The sequence below is a fragment of the Nerophis lumbriciformis genome, linkage group LG30, assembly GCF_033978685.3.
Source record: "Nerophis lumbriciformis linkage group LG30, RoL_Nlum_v2.1, whole genome shotgun sequence".
NCBI lineage: Eukaryota > Metazoa > Chordata > Actinopteri > Syngnathiformes > Syngnathidae > Nerophis > Nerophis lumbriciformis.
Window position 1 is genome coordinate 15,372,870 of NC_084577.2, and position 21,215 is coordinate 15,394,084.

At 38.7% G+C, this 21,215-nt stretch overlaps 1 protein-coding gene across 2 annotated transcripts in view; it reads right to left on the minus strand.

The window, feature by feature from the left end:
- ssh2a (slingshot protein phosphatase 2a) overlaps positions 1-21,215 on the minus strand; it is a 74,481-nt gene that overhangs the window by 15,938 nt on the left and 37,328 nt on the right. For both annotated transcript variants that reach the window (XM_061925627.1, XM_061925626.1), the window contains 7 exons: positions 13,181-13,293; positions 12,736-12,800; positions 8,375-8,496; positions 8,102-8,167; positions 7,960-8,025; positions 7,359-7,553; positions 2,814-2,907 (listed from right to left, as the gene is read on the minus strand). In XM_061925627.1, coding sequence (XP_061781611.1) covers positions 2,814-2,907; positions 7,359-7,553; positions 7,960-8,025; positions 8,102-8,167; positions 8,375-8,496; positions 12,736-12,800; positions 13,181-13,293 — 721 coding nt within the window. The remainder of the gene's footprint in view (positions 1-2,813; positions 2,908-7,358; positions 7,554-7,959; positions 8,026-8,101; positions 8,168-8,374; positions 8,497-12,735; positions 12,801-13,180; positions 13,294-21,215) is intronic.

Below are 21,215 nucleotides of genomic sequence, written 5' to 3' on the forward strand. Positions count from 1 at the left end.
GAATGCAAGGTTGCGACCAAAATGCAGCTATAAATAGTTTGTCTGCGTTAGCGCTTATAATAACAATATCACTAATACTTACGTAGTTAATATTCAAGTCACAAAATTTAAATGGAGTATCTTTGGCGTTTTTTGGATGTTTTTTGATTGGGTTTTATGGAAGGAATAGAGGACCTCCCATTGGCTCGCTTTAAGCAGGCTTTTATTAAGGAGTTAGAATGCATGAAAAAAAAATACCCCCATCGTCATGTCTTTAATAATGATTGTGAACGATAGGCAAAATTAAAAAAAAAAGTGCAGTTCCCTTTTCAGTATAATCAATAAAAAGTAAGTATCCAATGCACTTCAGAGCTGTTTTGCATATCTTACAAATTAAGTCAACTTGTCAGGTTTTCAGACGTAATTTTATGAGGGTTATGAGCACATGCTGATTCTGGAGGTCTAAAATTAAATAATCATATTACAGGCATACCTTGGACAGCTATTTGGGGACCATTGTCAACTAGACCTGACACGGGCAGGGGCAGTAGAGAGTGGTTAGCGGGACTTGAATGGGAAGTGTGTGTGTGTGTGTGTGTGTGTGTGTGTGTGTGTGTGTGTGTGTGTGTGTGTGTGTGTGTGCAAATCACCAGGGTTGTTGTAGCTTTCTACAAATATGAAAATAAAGTATTCATTCTGCAAGGCAAAACTGTCGTCTTTTCCAAGAGTCAAGTCAGTGACGTCACAGATGCCTGCTGGTGGGTGTTGACGGACGGCGAAACTCAGACAATGTGGAAATGCGAGATAAGCATTTAGCAGGTAGCCGTGGCTCTTGCGTTGTATTTAAAGACAAAAAAACGTCATCTGCTTTCTAGTTTTGCGCGATACCCGTTCTATGGTTTTACACTCAATTAATCTAAAGATTCACAGCTGATTCTTATCAATTGAGGTGGCTGCTACCGATGCAGTCGATTCGCTCACTTGTCAAATCGTATATCCGGTCGCATCAGTTTGTCGGTCACAACCCTACTCATATCACAGATTTATCTTTATATATACTTATAACTTTTTTTGCCCTTTTAAATAAATCATAGTTGTAGTCAATTATGCAAATTATACGATAAAGTCAATCAATCAATCAAAGTTCACTCATATAGGCCCTAATCATAAATGTCTTTTCATCGTCGATTCAGATCCCACATCAGGGCAAGAAAAAACTCAAACCAATGGGAACAACAATAAACCTGGGAAGAGACCGCAGACCCTTACTAACACAGCCCAGGCCACGCCCCCACCACTACAACTACTGTTAATTCCAGACTATAAGCTGCTACTTTTTTCCTACACTTTGAACCCTGCGGCTTATAAGGAAGCGGATAATTTATGGCTTTTTCTTTGTTGACGGCAATAATAAAATGTATTTTAGAAAAAAAGAACAAGCAAAAACACTGACAGGGTATTTTATTGTTTGTGCTATGGCACCACCTTTTGGACAAATTCGCTCACTGCAGGTGCTGCAGTGTCCTTTCATTTATTGGTAGTGCTTTTTCTTCCCTTCTCAACCGGAGCGCCATTCAGTCTTCCAGCCGTCCATAGCGTTTTTACTCGTATGGTTTCTTCATTCATCACTCCAAGCAACGTTGGTCAGTCAAAGTCAAAGTTTATTTATATAGCCCTTAATCACAAGTGTCTCAAAGAGCTGCACAAGCCACAACAACATCCCCAGCTCAGATCCCACATCAGGGCAAGAAAAAACTCAACCCAATGGGCGTAATGAGAAACCTTGGAGGAGAGTGTGGGGGCCCCTTCACCAAAACGCCACTGTGGAGTTATTGAGTCTGTTTAGCTGATTAGAGAGCTAGCCACCGCAGCTAGTGGCTCCATGACGAGGACTTCTGTTTTGTTTGATCAGCCGTTTTACTGCCGTGATACAGGCATCATTTGGAAACAATTGAGGTATGTAAACATTTACAGAATTGTCTTTAAATATCTCATAGCCCAACGTATATACCGTATTTTCGGACTATAAGTCACAGTTTTTTTCATAGTTTGGCCGGGGGTGCGACTTATACTCAGGAGCGACTTATGTGTGAAATTATTAACACACTACCGTAAAATATCAAATAATATTATTTAGCTCATTCACGTAAGAGACTAGACGTATAAGATTTCATCGGATTTAGCGATTAGTAGTGACAGATTGTTTGGTAAACGTATAGCATGTTCTATATGTTATAGTTATTTGAATACCATAATATGTTACGTTAACATACCAGGCACGTTCTCAGTTGGTTATTTATGCGTCATATAACGTACACTTACTCAGCCTGTTGTTCACTATTCTTTATTTATTTTAAATTGCCTTTCAAATGTCTATTCTTGGTGTTGGGTTTTATCAAATAAATGTCCCCAAAAAATGCGACTTATACTCCAGTGCGACTTATATGTTTTTTTCCTTCTTTATTGTGCATTTTCGGCAGGTGCGACTTATACTCCGGTGCGACTTATACTCCGAAAAATACGGTATCTGCGGCTTATAGTCTGTTGCGGCTAAATTACGGAAAAAAGTTTTTTGCTTCTAAAATTCAGTGGGTGCGGCTTATATACGTGTTATAGTCCGGAAAATACGGTAGATTGACAATCTGTGAGAAACACTGTCATTTATAAAAATAAATGTTCATGACATCCTCCCAAAGTCAAGGGCCACATTCTAGTGGGCATGCAAGCTGGAACAGAGTCGATTCTACCAACACGCATGGTGCTGAGCTGAAGAGAACTATACTGGGAGGTGAAACCATGACTATTTAAGAATAGAACAAATGTTTGTTTCTCACCTCCTTGCAGGTCACGTTCTCCAAGTCCTTTTGCATCATAATCTCTCTGAGGCGCGTCTTGATCAGTCTTTCCGTGCGCACCCTCTCTGTGGGTCTGTGTAGGAATACACACATAAAAACAGCTTTTACAAACACACACTCTCCTTAGCGTCAATAGGCTTGGGGCGATAGTCAAATCAATTAACCAAACGATACATGAAAATGAACTCGATAACTTTTCCGGAATCAATCATTTGCTATATCCATGTTTTTCTCTTTGTCGATTCTTTCCAATCAGAGTACAAGAGGGTTCACTCACATTATTATTATTTTAGGTTATGATTAAAATTTGTCTTTAATTTGGTTTCTAAATAATGCTTACAATAATATTGTTTATCAGCAATTATTTGTGGGACAATATCATCCAGAAAATGTTTTTTTAAATCAATGCAGGCCGATACATCAGACAAAAGAATGAAAAACGCCCTGACGTCCTGGCAAGGGCATTTTCTTTTTTCTTCATTGAATTATAAGAGTGCAAATGAGTTACTGTATCCACAAAAGAATCACTGCTTTGTCTAATTCTTCAAAACTAGAGTGGGAAGAGAAAATCTGAGCATGGCCTGTGAGTGATCCTCCACAACAAGGTTCCCTTGTAGGACATTTATGGGACCGTTTTAGCCTGTGGTTAGTCAAACACGTAGCCTAATTACCATTATACAGTGTGTTAATGTTCCAATTGCACACCAACGCATCTATTATAGCTTAAAGAGTATGCCAACCTGAAGAGAGTACAGTAGAAATATTTTTAAATTTCTTGTTCTTGACCTCTACAGAGCGCTTCCTAAGGGTATTTGAACTGGCCACCACATCCAGCCACTGTTACATCCTATAACAAGTCCTGACATGCCTGAGGGTCAGACAACTAAAGCCAAGAAGCTGACTTGTAAAACCTCATTTTTATAATATACGACTAAACGATGAATGTTGCAGATGAGCAACTAAAAACTCTAGTGAGTCATGGTTCACTTCACTGGAAGCACCATAGGAATGCCTGCTATCAGAACCTTTCATCAGTAAAAGGGGAAATTATAGGCTTACGCGGCTGGGTCACTTGACGCTGGAAGATAAACACAGACCTATATAAGTGTGTGTGTTCATAACATGTGGGTGGCCACCTTAAAAAGTCAACTCCAACACAAACACACCTTCTGCTGGTTAAAAAAAGACAAGTTGCGTTCCCAGGAAATAGATGTTTACCTGTGATTTTTTAAAGAACTGTCCACACCTCTTGTGTCCATTTAGTAGGGTCAGTGCGTGCGTTGGCAGAGTAAAAGAGCTCTATTTAAATCTAACACTTCCATCATGTGTGCTACTATTTGCCTGCCACCTGCTTCTGTCTATCCTGTGTCACTCTTCCTCTGTGTGTGTCTAGACTAGGGTTGTGCTATATGAACGCTTGAAATTATATCAATTTGGCAGACGATAGAGCTTTGTGATGATGCATGTTGATGACCTGTTCCAGCTGTGTCCTGCAAATAAACTATGTTTCTTACAAGTACAAGGAGGACGAGGACTAACTTATACAATAAGTCAGCTGTTGAATGTAAAAATGGGTGGGCAGATAGAGACAAAAAACAGTAAAAATGCAAAATATAACAGCAGTATATGGCCAATACTTCAGTGATTAGATCAATATTTTTTTACTATCACAAAATATTTGTTTGCCTTTTTGTTGATAAACTCAGGGAATACTGTACACAGGAGGACTTTAAGGGCAACAAAACAAAGGCTTTAAATCAGGGCCAATATAAATATTTGCTTATATTAACTTATTTTGCACTATTGACTTTATTTTGCTCAAAATAATTTGAATATTTGATATTGTTACACCGCCATCCTGTGTTTTTGTCAGATTACAATTGTGATCGAAATGTAATCATTCAATTATCTTCTGAATTTATGCAACTGTGGACTGATTTTTTATTTTTTTTTTACATCAAATTATGCTGACAATTTCAGTAGCCAAATGCGTGTCTAAGACCCGTGTCACATGACTTCAAACTTGACATCTCATTGGCAGGTTATGAGACCGGATCGATTGCTTCAGTCGTAAATTTACCGGAAGTTGATATTGCGTTTTGAAGCAGCACATTTTTTTCTGCACTGAATTTTTCTACATTGAATTTTAAAACACTGAATTTTTTAACACAAAATTTGCTACCAAATGTTTTTCCAATAAAAAAACGCAGTTCACAAAATTAAAAAGCAAACAATTCAGTTACATAAATTCAGTGTCAAAAAAGCTTTCGTAATAAAGACACAAATTCATCTCCACATAGAAACAGAACGTAACCAGATACGACCAGTGAATTAACAAGATGTGTAATAGCTTTGGGAAAATAATACCATTGGAAATGATGCAGTAAGTTACCAAATACATCAGCAGCCAATTTAGGAGTCTTTTTAACTTGTTTTAAAATAGTTATATTTCTATGCCATATAATATGTTGTGATATATATCGATATCGCAAGAGGCTGCCATTTATATTGCGATATAGAGTTTAGGCCACATCGCCCATCCCAAGTCTCGACCCCTTTCTTTTTTCCTAAAATCAAGCCAACTAATGCCACAGTTATTTTGGACACTCCAGGATCTCAGAAGTGTGTGCATGTGAGAAACACACACTCCAAATATGTAGCGAGGCACATGACTAAGCATAAGTGGGGAATTTTCCTGGTGTGAGTAAAGCCATAAATCTATCAGGGTCATTCTCGTCATGTGCACTGTTTCCGTATACAATTGTTGACAACTTTGTCATTAAGTGTGTCTATGAGAAGCATGTGTTTAAGTGTAAATAGTTAAGCTCAAGTGACAGTTTATGCACTTTGTGGGTGTGTGTTGCTCTTAGTTGCCCCAAATTACAGCCAGTATGTAGACCCTTAACCTCGATGTGCTGTGTAAAGTGAAGCAACTCTGTCTGCACTTGAGACAGGGTTGGGCAACACTGTTCCGAGTGAAGCCCTAACCACGCACATCTCTGCTCAGGTGATCTATTTCAGTTCACGTGCATGCAAGAGACGCGTTAACACCGTTTTTGTCACTTCGCAGTGTACACACCCTTCGTGAACATGTTTTCTGACTGTATTAAACCTCCCTGGGGTTTTAATTTTCCGTATCAGATGCAAGTGTGTGCCCAATGTGCATGTTGCAACACGAGGCTCACTTGAATAGGTGTGCAATATCACGTCAGTTTGAAGCAGTGCAGTTCTACAAATCACAGCCAACGTACCCCAATAATAATAATAATAATGTTATATGAATACCTTCCTAAATGTTGCGATTGGAATTTCATCTGTCCATGCACAAAATGCAAAAGGTGAAAACTAGGTGTCTCCCGACAACTTTTTAATTTCCGTTACAATTGCTGGGTTGCAATCACTTGACCTAGAGGCACTTTTGGGGTTCAGACGATGGTCTAGAGTCTCGTTAGGCTACTCTTTATTTACATGCATCAGTGCAGATTTTGGCGGATTTAGAGGCAAATATATGAGCGATCATGAAAATATATTTAAAATGGGATACAGTGGATTTATACACTCTTAAGAAAACTATTTTTTTTTTAACATTTAAGCCATTTATCATCACCAAGACATTACTGCTCGCTACAACCTCCTTTCATTTGACACTCACACAGATTTAGAGAAGAAAAGATAGGAGGCACATCATGTCTTTACATCTGGAGGACTACACAAATTAAGCATTAATAGGTAAACGACAATGTTGGACTTATTCGTGCATCGGTAAGTAACGTATTTGATTGACATAACGAGTGCCGTGTTGCTGTGATCGTGGCGTGAGAGAAAGGATAAGTTTGTTTGCAGTTGATTTCCTGCTACAAATATTAGTCTCATCTACAGTTCATGTCTGCAGTTGTTTTTATAATGTGAAGTTGATATTTTGTCTCATTGTTTAAGTAAAGATGTCCCTGTTGTTCACCAATGTTTGCTAGCGATATCAAGATTCAGTATATGCTGTTGAGCCTACGAGAGATGTGTTCATCTAATTTATTAATATTATTAGGTGTTTTTCTTGAGGAAAGGGGTTGCCCGCCCTACTATTTCAGAAGGACTGATTTAAACGCACTTAAAGGCAGTTCAGTTATGTTTGTGACATAAAAAAACTGAAAAAAGAAACATTTGTTTTCATTTTCATGTTTTTTACTCACTTTGTCAAATGCATCAGTACATCATACACAACCCACTACTGCCACAAATAAATTGCAGTCCTGTTGGACACACATTGTATACCACTGTTGTAGGTGAACGACAAAAAAGTGGTTGCAATCAGGTTTCAATTTATGTTGCAGCTTGAAGAAAACCGTATGAACATGCACATTTGAACGTGATCCAAATAAAACTGTGCGGACTCATTAATTGACTATGATTACCATGTATCTCCATGGAATAACATATATGATCATTATTCCAGATGGATGAACATAACAGTGTATTTGTTATCAGAAAACACCATCTACTTTATGGATGTGTGCGTCTACTACTCACAAGTCTGTAAAGAGAACAGGTGAATTGGCTCGGTGTGACTCAACATCCTGCATAGCGTTCCATTCGTTGATGCAGAACTGGTTGGAGGAGATCCTGCTCTGATAGTAGCTGACCCACGTCAGGAACAGACTCCCTGGGTAGTAATTGTGGCAACGGGCCACCTCACACGCTTTATGGAGCGACTGAAGAGCTGACCTGATGTGGGCAAACAAAAAGCTTTCCTGATCATGATGTTTCTTAAAACAGACATTATGTAACATCTCACAAGGCATACAAGTAAAAGACAGACACAGAGAGCAGCAGGTGGAAAATCGAGAGTGTAAGGAGGGCAATGATAACAGCATTAGTTACTTAAAGAAAACTTGTGATTAGAATCACAACATGATGAGACCATGGGAAGTTAACAAGGACAAGAAATGACACAATGAAAGCACATATAGAAAAAAGGAAGCAGTTCTGATAAGATCCTTTACACAGATTAGACAAAAAGCAAAATGTGACAAGTCTTAACAATCCTTACCATTTTTCTCTGTATAATTTGCATGAAAGATCCTCAGAACTGCACGTTATTGTTACAAAATAAGAATACATGGATGCTTACCACATTGCCTGAACTGATACAGGCTTAAAAACATGAACTCGATTCACAGTTGACACGCTAAAACCTCTGCAAAGGAAAGTGGAACCATTTAGAATCCAATAAGTCAGAGGTACACAGCTGAAGAAAACAGGGCATGACATACCCGTCTCCATCCAAGTGGATCAGAGTGTCACTCCACAGAGGTAGAACCAGACCCACTGAACAACAGCTGACAGGCAGATTCAGAATGTTAATATCAGATCAACTTCCACTGGTTTCATATATTAAAAAGGAGCCGAACTATTCCCATGTTTGAATTGTAATAATGAAATACAATACAATAAGAAAGCATAATGATCCATAATGTATTCTTACAAGTGTAAAATTCAATGGGAATTGAAAGAGCCCCATGCTGCACTACTGCTGTGGTACTGACCTATCCGAGGAATAAAAGTCCATGCCGAGGACAATGCTCTCCTCCGAGTCCTGTCGACCATTGGTAGAGACCACCACCATGTAGCGGGTTACCTGAGGGTAGGTGCTCTCCAGACGTACAGCCTGAAACACAAGCCAGGGAAGGGGTGAAAAAAATCACTTTCTTTCTCATGTTGGTTAAATAGCACTAGGGATGTCCGATAATGGCTCTCCGCACATGCTAATATTGCATTACACTTCATTTCCGATATCTATGAATGCAGCAGGTCTTCCCTCAAACTAATGTCGGATGTGGAGTATAAAGAAGACATTATTCCTTAATGAAACAACTTTTACTGTGATGCCACTGGGTACATTTCACAAATAAACAGTGCTTGTGCAAACTAGGACAGATACTGCAACGTACGTTAGAGAAGAAGTGTCATACATTTTTAAGATTTTGTCTCAACAAAATAGTCATTTAAAAAAAGAGCAATAACCAAGTCAAACGTTTTTGACTATGTATTATTATTATTTTTTTCTTTATTTAATTGATGTATTTGCAAATATTTTATTTTTCTGCTGTTTCTTTTTTTGGGGGGGGGGGGGGGTGTATGGTTAGGATGCAAACATAAAAATATATTTTGACATATAGGGCAGACAACGGATATATGATGTATGTGAATATGCTGTAATGGATAGGAATGTCTGATGCTGGATGTCAATAAAAATTAAATGAAAATAAAACAAAAAACGTGTTTGACTATAAACAAGGTTAGTCTTTAAAAATAAATTCGCAAATAAGAATCTAAATAATAATGCTGACAACTATAGAATTTGTGAAGCTGTACATTTCCTTGTGGCCAAATATTTATATAAAAACTAAGTATAGTACAAAGTAGGGCTGGGCGATATATCGCGGGTTTGTCTCTGTGCAATATAGAAAATGACTATCGTGATATTCGAGTATACGTTCTCACGCAGTTGCTTTTAGCTGCTGGCATTACACTACAGGCTCTTCTCACTCTTTCCTGTGTCTCCTTCTCACAGACAGACAAGCGCACCTTCTTACACACGTCACATACTGTCACGTCATAAGTCACATATGTATACGCCCTAGCGCCGCAAAGAGGTAGCAGCATGGTTAACGCTAGCTGTGATGCTAGCGCAGCCGTGCGAGTGGTAATACGAGAGAGAGAAGGTGCGAATCTGGCAACAAATGAAGGAATAATTAATTCCCCCAAAAACAGTAGGGGGTCTATCGTCTGGCGGTGGTTTGGCTTCAAGTGGGAATATGTCGAACAGACAACCGTAATTTGTCAAGTGTGGGGCAAAAGCATTGCTATAAAAAGTAGCACTACTGTGAATATGTAGCATCATTTGAAAAGTCACCTGCTAGAGAATGAAGAGTGCTTACTCCGCATGTCAACATCTCCGTTCGGTGCCACACGCCCACACCATCAAAATGCCTAGGCAAACATTTCCAGATCAACACCGTACGAAAAAAATAGTGATTTTTTTTTAGTTGTGATTTCCTTCTCTGCATGAAAGTTTAAAATGAGCATATATGAATGCAGTATGAAGAAGAATGTTTTAATGTAGACTAGGGTTGTCCCGATCCGATATTTGGATCGGATCGGCCGCCGATATTTGCCAAAAAATGCGTATCGGCAAGGCATGGGAAAATGCCGATCCAGATCCAGTTTTTAAATAATACATTCCACTTTTCTGCTGCTCCATAATTTCCGTTCTGCATTTTCCAGCACACCTTCAACACATCCACAGGTCTGTGTCCTAACCGGAAGCGGATGCCGGTTCATGGTTCCGAAATGCGAGCGGAAGTTACCGGTAAAAATGTCAGCTGTGTGGGATTATTTTACCCTACAAAACGAAAAAGATGAAGAGGTGGAGTGCAAAACATGCCACAATAAAGTCAAGCGTGGTGGTAAAGTTGTAAGACATTTTAATACAACAAATCTGATCAAGCATTTAGCGAAATACCACCATAAAGAATTTCTAAAGAAAACTGACGAAAAGAAAAAGAAAGGTCCTACCCAACTAACTCTGACAGAAACGTTCGTGAAGCGTGACATACTGCCACTGAACAGTGCTAAAGCCCAGGGGATAACTAGAGTCATTGCCGAGGAAATAATTCTGGATGATGAGCAGTTATCTCTCGTGAGTAAAGTGGGCTTTCGACGCACCATCCAACACATCTCCCCATTATGCTCGGACTGCAGTCAGGGCGGGGAGGCAAACAATTGAAGGGAGTGTGTAGATAGTTTTTTGTTTTTTTAAATTTACACTTGTTCAAGAGCAAGTATTGATGCTGAGTTAGACATTTTATCCCACTCAGGTTGTTTGTGCGTTTTGCTTTTTTTTTAATAATGTTTACAACATTATTTGCACTTTATACTGTTCACTTGTTTACTGTTCAATGATACCATTTCTGTTTGTCATGTATAATTTTGTCTATTTTGCGTTTATCCTTGAATAAACAGGTCAGTTTCTTACCAACCATTGTGTATTATTCAAACTCACCTAATTCAGCTGGCTAGTTGTTATCAAGAGTACTAAAACCCTTTTCAACATGAATCTGACAACTAAGTAGGCTAAAAAACTTTAAACTTTAATACATGCTCGGATAGGCCAGTATCGGTATCGGATCGGAAGTGCAAAAACCTGGATCGGGACATCCCTAATGTAGACACTAGGGCTGCAACAACTAATCGATTAAATTGATTAAAGTCGATTATAAAAATAGTTGGCGATTAATTTAGTCATCCATTCGTTGGATCTATGCTATGCACATGCGCAGAGGCTACTTTTTTTTTTTTTTATAAACTGCAACATTTACAAACAGCTGAGAAACAATAATCAAAATAAGTATGGTGCCAGTATGCTGTTTTTTTCCAATAAAATACTGGAAAGGATAGAAATATAGTTTGTCTCTTTTATCCGATTATTAATCGATTAATCGAAGTAATAATCGACAGATTAATCGATTATCAAATTAGTTGTCAGTTGCAGCCCTAGTAGACACATAGAATCATCATACTGCTGTGATTATATGCATCAAGTGTTCATTCAAGGCTAAAGCAAAACATCGAGATATATATAGTGTATGGCGATATGGCCTTAAAATATTGCGATATTAAAAAAAAGGCCATATAGCCCAGCCCTAGTACAAAGTATGAAACTGTACTAATACAACTATTGAAATGATTAATTACTTAAGATTTATATTTTTTAACAACTACCTTTCTTTCATATGAGAAGTGAATTAAATGTAAACATGTAAAAATTATGGTGTGAATTATCAGTTTACACGCACGCGCGCTGTGCTTCTTTATTCTCTTTTTGGACATGTTGCATTGTGCAAAAGTAACTATATGATATAACTTTTTATGCATGTCTAAAACAAATCCTACCATACAATTTTAAGAAATCACACATGTTTACATCTCTATGCTTTATGATAATGTGTTCTCTTCTTTCTTGACATTTTTTCTACCATCAATTGTGCAATAGCCAACTTGATGTATTACGCTGCATTTCTTAGATGATTATGAATACAATGTAGCGTTTGAACGGTTTGAAAATGTATTAAAAACATTTATAAAATCCAATAAAATACAAAGTGAAGTAATCTCTTCAGAAGAAACAAGAGGAATGCATGACAGCAGGGATTCTCAAACTGTGGTACATGTACCACTAGTGGTACGCGGACTCCATCTAGTGGTACGCCAAATAATTACTTGATTAAATTACAGTGTTTTGTTTTCCTATATTCAAACACAGTATTACTGTTTTAACTGGGTGTAATGTTACACTGGCCAAAATTACATACTGTATACTTGTTAAAGAAAACATCTGCCTTGTTTTTAATGAATACTCAGGTCTACTACGCTGCTGTGTTTTAATGTTAGTCATTATGGTGGCATTTGGAGAGCCAAGTGTTTTCTGAGGTGGTACTTGGTGAAAAAAGTTTGAGAACCACTGCTCTATAGTATATAGATATTAGGCTAGTGCAACAGCAACATTAAAAAATAACTACAAGTGCATGCGTATTGACTTAAAATGTATCTTAACACACACCAAGATTGTTTATGATATACTGTATTGCATATATGTATTTTTAAAGATAAATTATACCACTCAGTAATCAAGTTGTAATAATAAAGTTTGTATGTCTGATGTTGTCCTGTTAGTCTACTTTATGATTGTGACAGTTTAAGACTTTAATGTAATTCCATTCTCAGAATGGGCCTAAATGTCCCGTCAAAATGTTTGCTATGGAAATTGGGCATTTATATATGCCCTATAATTCAACGTCCCATGAACCACACAACAGGTGTCTGTTAACGCCTCGGTATTACTCACCAGTCTGATCGTGTCTTCTGGCCGAAGCACAGTGAACATAGTCTGGAGATGTTTCTGGAGATCCCCTAGCAAAAAGTAATGTGATTTTGTCAGAGTTTCTTTTGGGTACACAGAAATTCTTGGCAGCTAAATGTTAACATTAGAACATAAGATACTGTGTCATTAGGCCTGGGGACGGTTTCGGCTGCATTGTCTCCCTTGCTGCCCGTCTCTGAATACATTTGAGGCCAAAAATAAATCCATTCAGTTGTTTAAAATATGTTGCCATTCTTAGAAATCTGCCCATACAGTATTGAAATATTCCAACAAGGAAGTATCTAAATCCACCAGCGCACACAGTACTTTGGGGTTTGACGGACTGAACCATAAAAACTGTTACTACATAATGTGTTTCAGAATTGTTGTTTATAGGAAGTTTATGGAAAACTGTGTTGTGTATGTTTACCTGTGTGCTTGTTCCAGCGCTGGCTAATACGAGGGGTAGAGTTTGCCGTTGGACTATTTCCTCTTGGGAGGAAGAGGGCCGCACCTTTCACTGTCAGGAAGCTCTCGCTGATACTATAAAAATGGGCAAAAAAAGGGACAATACACCTGAAATTTAACCAACACATTTAAATACCTACATCTAAAATATATTATACAGTATATATTTATGATAAACTTCCAGTTTCAATATACGGTTACCAATACATTTTATAAATAGGTCTATGCAAAAATACGTCTTATTTCTTAGACCTACAGGTTCAATCGAAGCACTCAAAAGTACAACTTCAATCCATCCATCCATTCTCTTCAATCCTTCCACTTTAAAAATGCATAATTTTTAGACATTTGATAATCAATGGGGCTCCCCAACTCCGAGCCTTCAGAAAGATGCAAGCAAAAAAAAACAAAAAAACAAGCCTAAATGTGAATTCAGAACACAATGTTCTGTGCTCCTCCACACAGCTGGATTACACACACTGAACGCATTCACTGTAGCAGCTGCCAGCAAAGAAGGATGGGGGGGATTGGGAGAGGACTGAGGGGCTGAGCGGGAAGATAGAGCCAGTCCCCCTCCTCCACAATGTTTGAGTAGAGATAAGAGCTGGCCATCACCCAAATCTCTAAACCAAAGCTGAGGTTCTGTTCCCCTTTAGAACAGTTAATCTTATTAAGCATGACTGAAGTCACTGCATTGAGCATAATAAAAGCGGGGGTCAGTATTTCAAATGGTGACTAAACACTGAGGGCGTGTAAGATTTTCTGCCGCTGTAGCATGTTAGTGTCAAGTGTTTTGTTCAGAGACGTTCAGTGGCCCACTAACCTCGGTCACATGAGATTATATTGAAACTGTCTGAAAGACCTATTTATGACTGGCTCAAATGACATTCACGGGACAAACATATCATTACCATTAAGATGGTGACACTGACACAGCAGGATGGCGGTACGGTTTTCAGGTGGCAAATATGGCGCGTGCAACAAACAAAAAAAAATGCTTGTGACTCAAGATCTGTAAGAGCACTTTGCAAACCCAAGGGAGATGGATCACGCACAGCTCTGCAGGCTGGGTCACAACTGCAACACAGAGTGGCTGCTTCTTTTGTTTTTGCTTTCTTTGTTATTACCATCCAGACAGTTGTTGAATTCCATTGTTATTTAAGTGGGTGTGCACATTTATTGTGGTTTTCATGTCTGCTTCACCAAGTGCTTAATCTGGAATCTTTAAAACCAGACCAAGAAACAAATATAAAGACAGACAGCAGTTGTGACAGAACTTTCAACAATGCTGTCTCCTGGGTTAAGTCCTATAATATACAATCATATTTTACCATCTAAAATAAGACCTTCCAAACTGTATCAATTATTTTTATTTATTATTATTATTATTATTTTTTTTTTTAAAGGGCAAGGAATATTTGCATCGTCTACTAGGATTATCATGATACCAACATTTCAGTAGCCGATACAAAAACCTGTAAATTTCCACAATGTTCGATACTTATTCAATACCAGGATAAAAATTAAAAAAACTGAACCCATGTACTTTTAAATTAATTACTTTATTGAAAACGGTTTCAAACGGTTTAGTACTGTATTTAAGTGACGTCATGTAATTTGTAATGAAATAGGTTATTATGACACAGCTTCCTATTTTCATTTGATATTATTAACAGTTCAGGCTTTTTCATTACGTTATGCCTTTTTGCTGAATATTTCCTGTGCTTTTTTGGTCATTTTATTTTTTACGATGTGCCACGGGTCAATGGGCAAAAAAAAAGCTGTCTTCCGCAAATGGCCACCAGGCCACACTTTGAACATATTATGTATTTTATTAGAAAGGCAAAGTGTTGCCAAACGATGGAAAAGTGTCTCTAAGCTGTGTCTTTTTAGCACTTATAAAAGTGATAAAGGTAGGGTAGCAACTTTGTGGATGTTTTGCACACGTAATGCACACTCCCAGGGCTTGTGGTGGCAGATCTCCGCTCTCACTTGTGCTTTCATGACCGCTTGTATTTGATTAGTGAAAAACTCTTTGCGTAAGACACACTACACTTTGTCACTCCTTTCTCTCGTTTCACTTGTATTGTGTACGTCGATGAAGTGGCAACACGGATATCTTATGCTATGTCTTTCTCTGGCTAAGCAGGTGTGTATTAGGGGTGTTGCATAATGTACAAAACACGTACATTTGCTTGTTGGTATCGTAAGTATGCTTTTAACAAACATATTGCCAACACACACAGAGATACATTATGCCCCTGGTAAATTCCCAAACAAAATAAAAATTGTACCGATTTATAAGACCGGAGACAAACACCAGTTTACAAACTACAGGCCTGTTTCTTTACATTCACAATTTTGTTAAATGATTGAAAAATTGTTTCACAACAGATTGGACAAATTCATGAATAAAAGTGGAACACCTACGGACACCCGACCTGGCTACATTTCAACATCAATGGCATTAATCAAAATACCCTAAGAGATTGCCAACGCAATAAATGGTAAACAGTGTGCAGCTACAGTGTTTATGGATATGACAAAAGCATTTGACAAAAATGTATCATAATATCGTAATAAAAATTTTTTAACGGTATGGTAGAGGGCTGGTCTTGAACTGGGTGAGAAGCTATTTAACCAACAAGAAACAATGTGTGAAGTCAGACAAACACACGTCTCCAGAGACAAATATATTTTGTGGCGTACCCCAGGAATTAATAACAGGACCAAAACGGTTCAATCTCGACATAAACACATTTGTAAAGTTACAGAGGACCTAAAGTCAGTACTATTAGCAGACGACACGACTGCGTTTTGTTCAGGAGAGAACACACAGAAGCTAATACAAATAACAGGAGAAATTAAATAGATGGTTTAACAAAAACTGACTATCTATGAATCTCAGTAAAACTAAAATAATGTTATTCAGTAACAGTAGAAAAGAAAGTCACACACACAAATCCAAATAGAGTAGACATTGAAATGGTAAAAGAAATTTTTTTTGGGGGGTGTAATAATATATGATCAAATGAACTGGAAATCTCATCTAAAAATATTCAACATAAAGTAGCAACAAACACGTCAATAATGAATAGAGCAAAATACACTATATTGCCAAAAGTATTTGGCCACGTGCCTTGACTCACATATGAACTTGAAGTGCCATCCCATTCCTAACACATAGGGTTCAATATGATGTGGGTCCACCTTTTGCAGCTATTACAGCTTCAACTCTGCTGGGAAGGCAGAGTTGTAGGATATTATTAATAGGAATTTTCGACCATTCTTCCAAAAGCGCATTGGTGAGGTCACACACTGATGTTGGTCGAGAAGGCCAGGCTCTCAGTCTCCGTTCTAATTCATCCCAAAAGTGTTCTATCGGATTCAGGTCAGGCCAGTCAAGTTCATCCACACCAGAAGCTGTCATCCATGTCCTTATGGACCTTGCTTTGTGGACTGGTGCACAGTCATGTTGGAAGAGGAAGGAGCCCGCTCCAAACTGTTCCCACAAGGTTGGGAGCATGGAATTGTCCAAAATGTTTTGGCAGCCTGGAGCATTCAAAGTTCCTTTCACTGGAACTAAGGGGCCAAGCCCAACTCCTGAAAAACAACCCCACACCATAATTCCTCCTCCACCAAATTTCCCACTCGGCACAATGCAGTCCGAAAAGTACCGTTCTCCTGGCAACCTCCAAACCCAGACTCGTCCATCAGTTTGCCAGATGGAAAAGCGTGATTCATCACCCCAGAGAAAGCGTCTTCACTGCTCTAGAGTCCAGTGGCGTCGTGCTTTACACCACTGCATCTGACGCTTTGCATTGGACTTGGTGATGTATGGCTTAGATTCAGCTGCTCGGCCATAGAAACCCATTCCATGAAGCTCTCTGCGTACTGTACGTGGGCTAATTGGAAGGTCACATGAAGTTTGGAGCTCTGTGGCAACTGACTGTGCAGAAAGTCTTTGCACTATGCGCTTCAGCATCCGCTGACCCCTCTCTGTCAGTTTACATGGCCTACCACTTTGTGGCTGAGTTGCTGTTGTTCCCAAACTCTTCCATCTTCTTATAATAAAGCAGACAGTTGACTTTGGAATATTTAGGAGCGAGGAAATTTCACGACTGAATTTGTTGCACAGGTGGCATTCTATGACAGTTCCAGGCTGGAAATCACTGAGCTCCTGAGAGCGGCCCATTCTTTCACAAATGTTTGTAGAAACAGTCTCCATGCCTAAGTGCTTGATTTTATACACCTGTGGCCGGGCCAAGTGATTAGGACACCTGATTCTGATCATTTGGATAGGTGGCAAAATACTTTTGGCAATATAGTGTATGTTTGGATCAAATTTCACTCCATATACACTACTGCTCGTTATTGATACCATATCTGAGTTATTGTGTAGAAATATGGGGAAATAATAACAAAAGTACACTTGATGATTCACGAACAGTGTTACAAAAAAGATCGGATAGGATAATACATAATGCTGGATAAAGGATATAGAGAACACAAACCATTTTTTATTGAATCAAAAATATTGAAATTCAATAACCTGGTGCATTTGCAAACAGCTAAAATGATGTACAAAGCTAATTTTAACCTGCTACCAAAGAATGTACAACAATTCTTCTCGACAAAAGAGGATAAATACAACCCTAAAGAAAAATCTAATTCAACACATCTGTATGCACATACAACACCTACAAACTTTAGCATTTCAGTATGTGGAATGAAATTATAGAATGGATATAAGCAAGGAAGTCAAACCATTGTATTAATATGATCCAGTTTAAGAAACTGTACAAACTAGTACTTTGTACTTGTGTACAAAGTACAAAGAAAAATAATCTTGAACAAACAAATGGGTTAAGACTGTTATGATACGAAAAAGGGTAGGATTAAGTAAACTATGCTTCTTCCTACTCCTTTTCGGACATGCTGTAATAAAACAACCGGAAATATGTGATGTATTACATTGCGATTGTATGCATGTTCGAAATAAACTGACATCAACCAACAAACTAATGATAGTGTTCACAGGAACTGTCAACAAAACCACACTACAGTTAATTTATAATGAACCAAGCATGTTAAGTGTGAACACATGCTACATTATCTCTGGGGCTGTTCACACATTAGCTCAATTTTCGCAATTAATCAAGTTTATATGATTCTAAAAGATGGTAATTTTAAACAGCTGCTTAATAGGAATACAAAATAATACACTCCTCAACAAAAAAATTAAGTGTGAGATCCAACACAAGGGCTTATCTTAAAATGATGCTTAGATACTGTTAGAATTTCAAAAAGTCTGCTTTATTGTGGCTGTATTGAGGTCTAACATGTTTGCTTAAGTTAGTTAAACTGTTTGCCTTTATTAAAGCTTTACATTTGTAGAGACAACTTTTGAGACAGACATTGCATTGGATCTCTTCAAATTGCGCAACTGTACTTATAGTGGCCAATAAGTACAGTGTTTAGGACAGAGTGATCCCAAGAGTTGGTAAACCTGTTCTGCAAGGCCCAAGTACGTAAACAGTTTCATAACCTCTGGAGTTGAACACAGACGAAATACCGATACCATACACACACACTAATACTCAAGACCGCACAAGATGCAAATCTTCTGAGGGCGTACTTCACATAAATGGTTTGCACTATGATGGATGTTACTCTGTGGTTTATAACGCTGAACTCTGCGAACCCAGTGGCCACAGTTCTCAACTTCTGCAATCTGACTTTCAGGCATCCTGTCATCCCCCCTCTTGCTCTGTAACTTAATCTCTTCATCCCTCCAGTCGGTCAGCCTCCTTCCTGAGTTTTGCTGAAACTGTCAATGCGTAGCATAGGATCCCGTTGAACTGACGAGAGAGACGAGAAAAAACAACAAAGCGACAGCCATGTGCAGCACTCATTTCCCATAACCCAGCCACCCCTGACCCAGCTGTTTCCTCTCACTCCCCCCTACATCACATCCTCTTTTCTGCATTCCCTGCAACGTCTCGTCCTGCTTTTATGACCCGGTCCATCTCTTGAGTTGCCGCCCTATCATGTCCCACTGTGCATGCATTCACACAGCAATGACCTTGTATAGCAGTGCTACTGTACACCGTCATCAGTAATAAAACACTAACAGTCATCAGTAATAAAACACTAACAGAGTCATTAATGGAAGGCTGTGCACGTGCATGTAGGCAATCTGACATATTCAAACCTGCTCAATACCAGAGAATGTGGAATCTAAACCTGAGACTGCATGGGAGAGGTTAGGGTGTTGTATGTAAAGGATTGGGCTACGGTAACTAAAAATAACTTGGTCCTTCAAAAGTGTCAGCTATTGATAGATGGCATTCAGTCACCTTACTGTACATAAATCTTGTAGGTTCTCGATGATACGACAGCAAGCTGCAGACATTCAACCGCATCGTCTGAGTATGCTCTAATGCATGTACATGAGTAACTGTACTGCATCTAAATTATGTGATTAGTGCCCATACAATGCAGTGCAGCAGCTTGTAGCCTTTTAACGTCATTTTTTCCATTTTGTAATGCAGTAAACTATATCTCACCTCACAACAGGGGGACTTTAGGATGGCAAGATAATCAGTATAACTGGACTGGGCTGTAATCAATTGAAATTTTCAAAAATATTAACAGCAAATTGTGCTGATTGACAAAATAGGTGGGATAGACATAATTTAATAGGTTGGTTAAAGTAGAAAGACAGAGTAAGGTGGATCTTCTTTTTGGATTTCAGGCACTACTCAACATAAGTGGAATAGAAGGCGCTTGTTAGGGCATCGGTCAGAGACACAATCATCACTATGTAAGGGCCACTCCACATGGTGGGCCAGATCAGTAGGTGACCCTCCCCAACCAGTCTGTGCCCATATTTGTCACTCTGAGGAGGAAAGTGGGATAAATATAGGGCTACACTCAGTGCGGGCCAGGCTTAGTTAAGACCCGAGAAACTGCATGCACCTCGTGGGAACGACCATGGCCAGAGGTGTATGTTAAGCCTTGCTGCCTAAAGGAGCCACTGTGGAAAAATGTGTCGCAAGTAGAGGGAGAGTCAAGTTAATGACACTTCGTCAATTGGAGGCATCCAACAGTAACAGGATTTTTTTTTTTTCTTAGCTCACTCTGCGCTACCCGTCTCTTCAACACGAATGTCATAAAGTTTTACTACAGTTAAACTGCGGGTTGTTGAGGAAAGAAACAAATATGGGAAGGAACAGCTGACGGCAGCCAGTACACAACAGGACTGATAACAGGAAAGTTGAAAACCAGGTCACACTAAAGATAGACGTTGAGCAACTGCTATTGATGTTCTTAATTGATAATTGATCTTACCAAGACATTTTGGACAATGACCAATGCCCCCAACCTGGTGTGAAATGTTTGGGAAGCGGCTACTGTGACCCAAGTGCACAATGCAAGGTCAATAAAAAGGTATAGTTGGATGAGTTCTGTGCGGAAGAAAACACACTAGAACCTTAATCCTAAAACAAAGAATTTAAGTATTGAATTTAATTATTTCAAACACCTAAGAAATCAGACTGCACAAATGTTTCCCCCGCAGACATTCTCGAAAAAGAAGGGGAACCAAGTCTATATTTCAATTCAGTTGCTGTAGGTGTAATGGCCAGGTGTTTCAATAATTTTGTCCACATTGTGTAAGTGGCTGTGTTAGATTCAAAGAAGACAGGCTTTTTATCATCACAAACCCACTGCACCAACCGTGCTCCAAGTTTTGACCACCTCAGGTGAACTTCACATACTTGGCAAGATGCGCAGAACTATTTTGAAAGGGCAGGGAATCCGATTACACCTTGTAATTTAGACAAAAACATCTGTGGAAACATGGCAACCAATATCTATTATTGAGGCTAAATTCAAATTAGTTCATCTGCATCCAGCTATCATTTACATCAAAAATAGCAACACGGCAAATGGCAACTTTTTAAAGGGCAGCCATGTTAACACAATGCTAACAC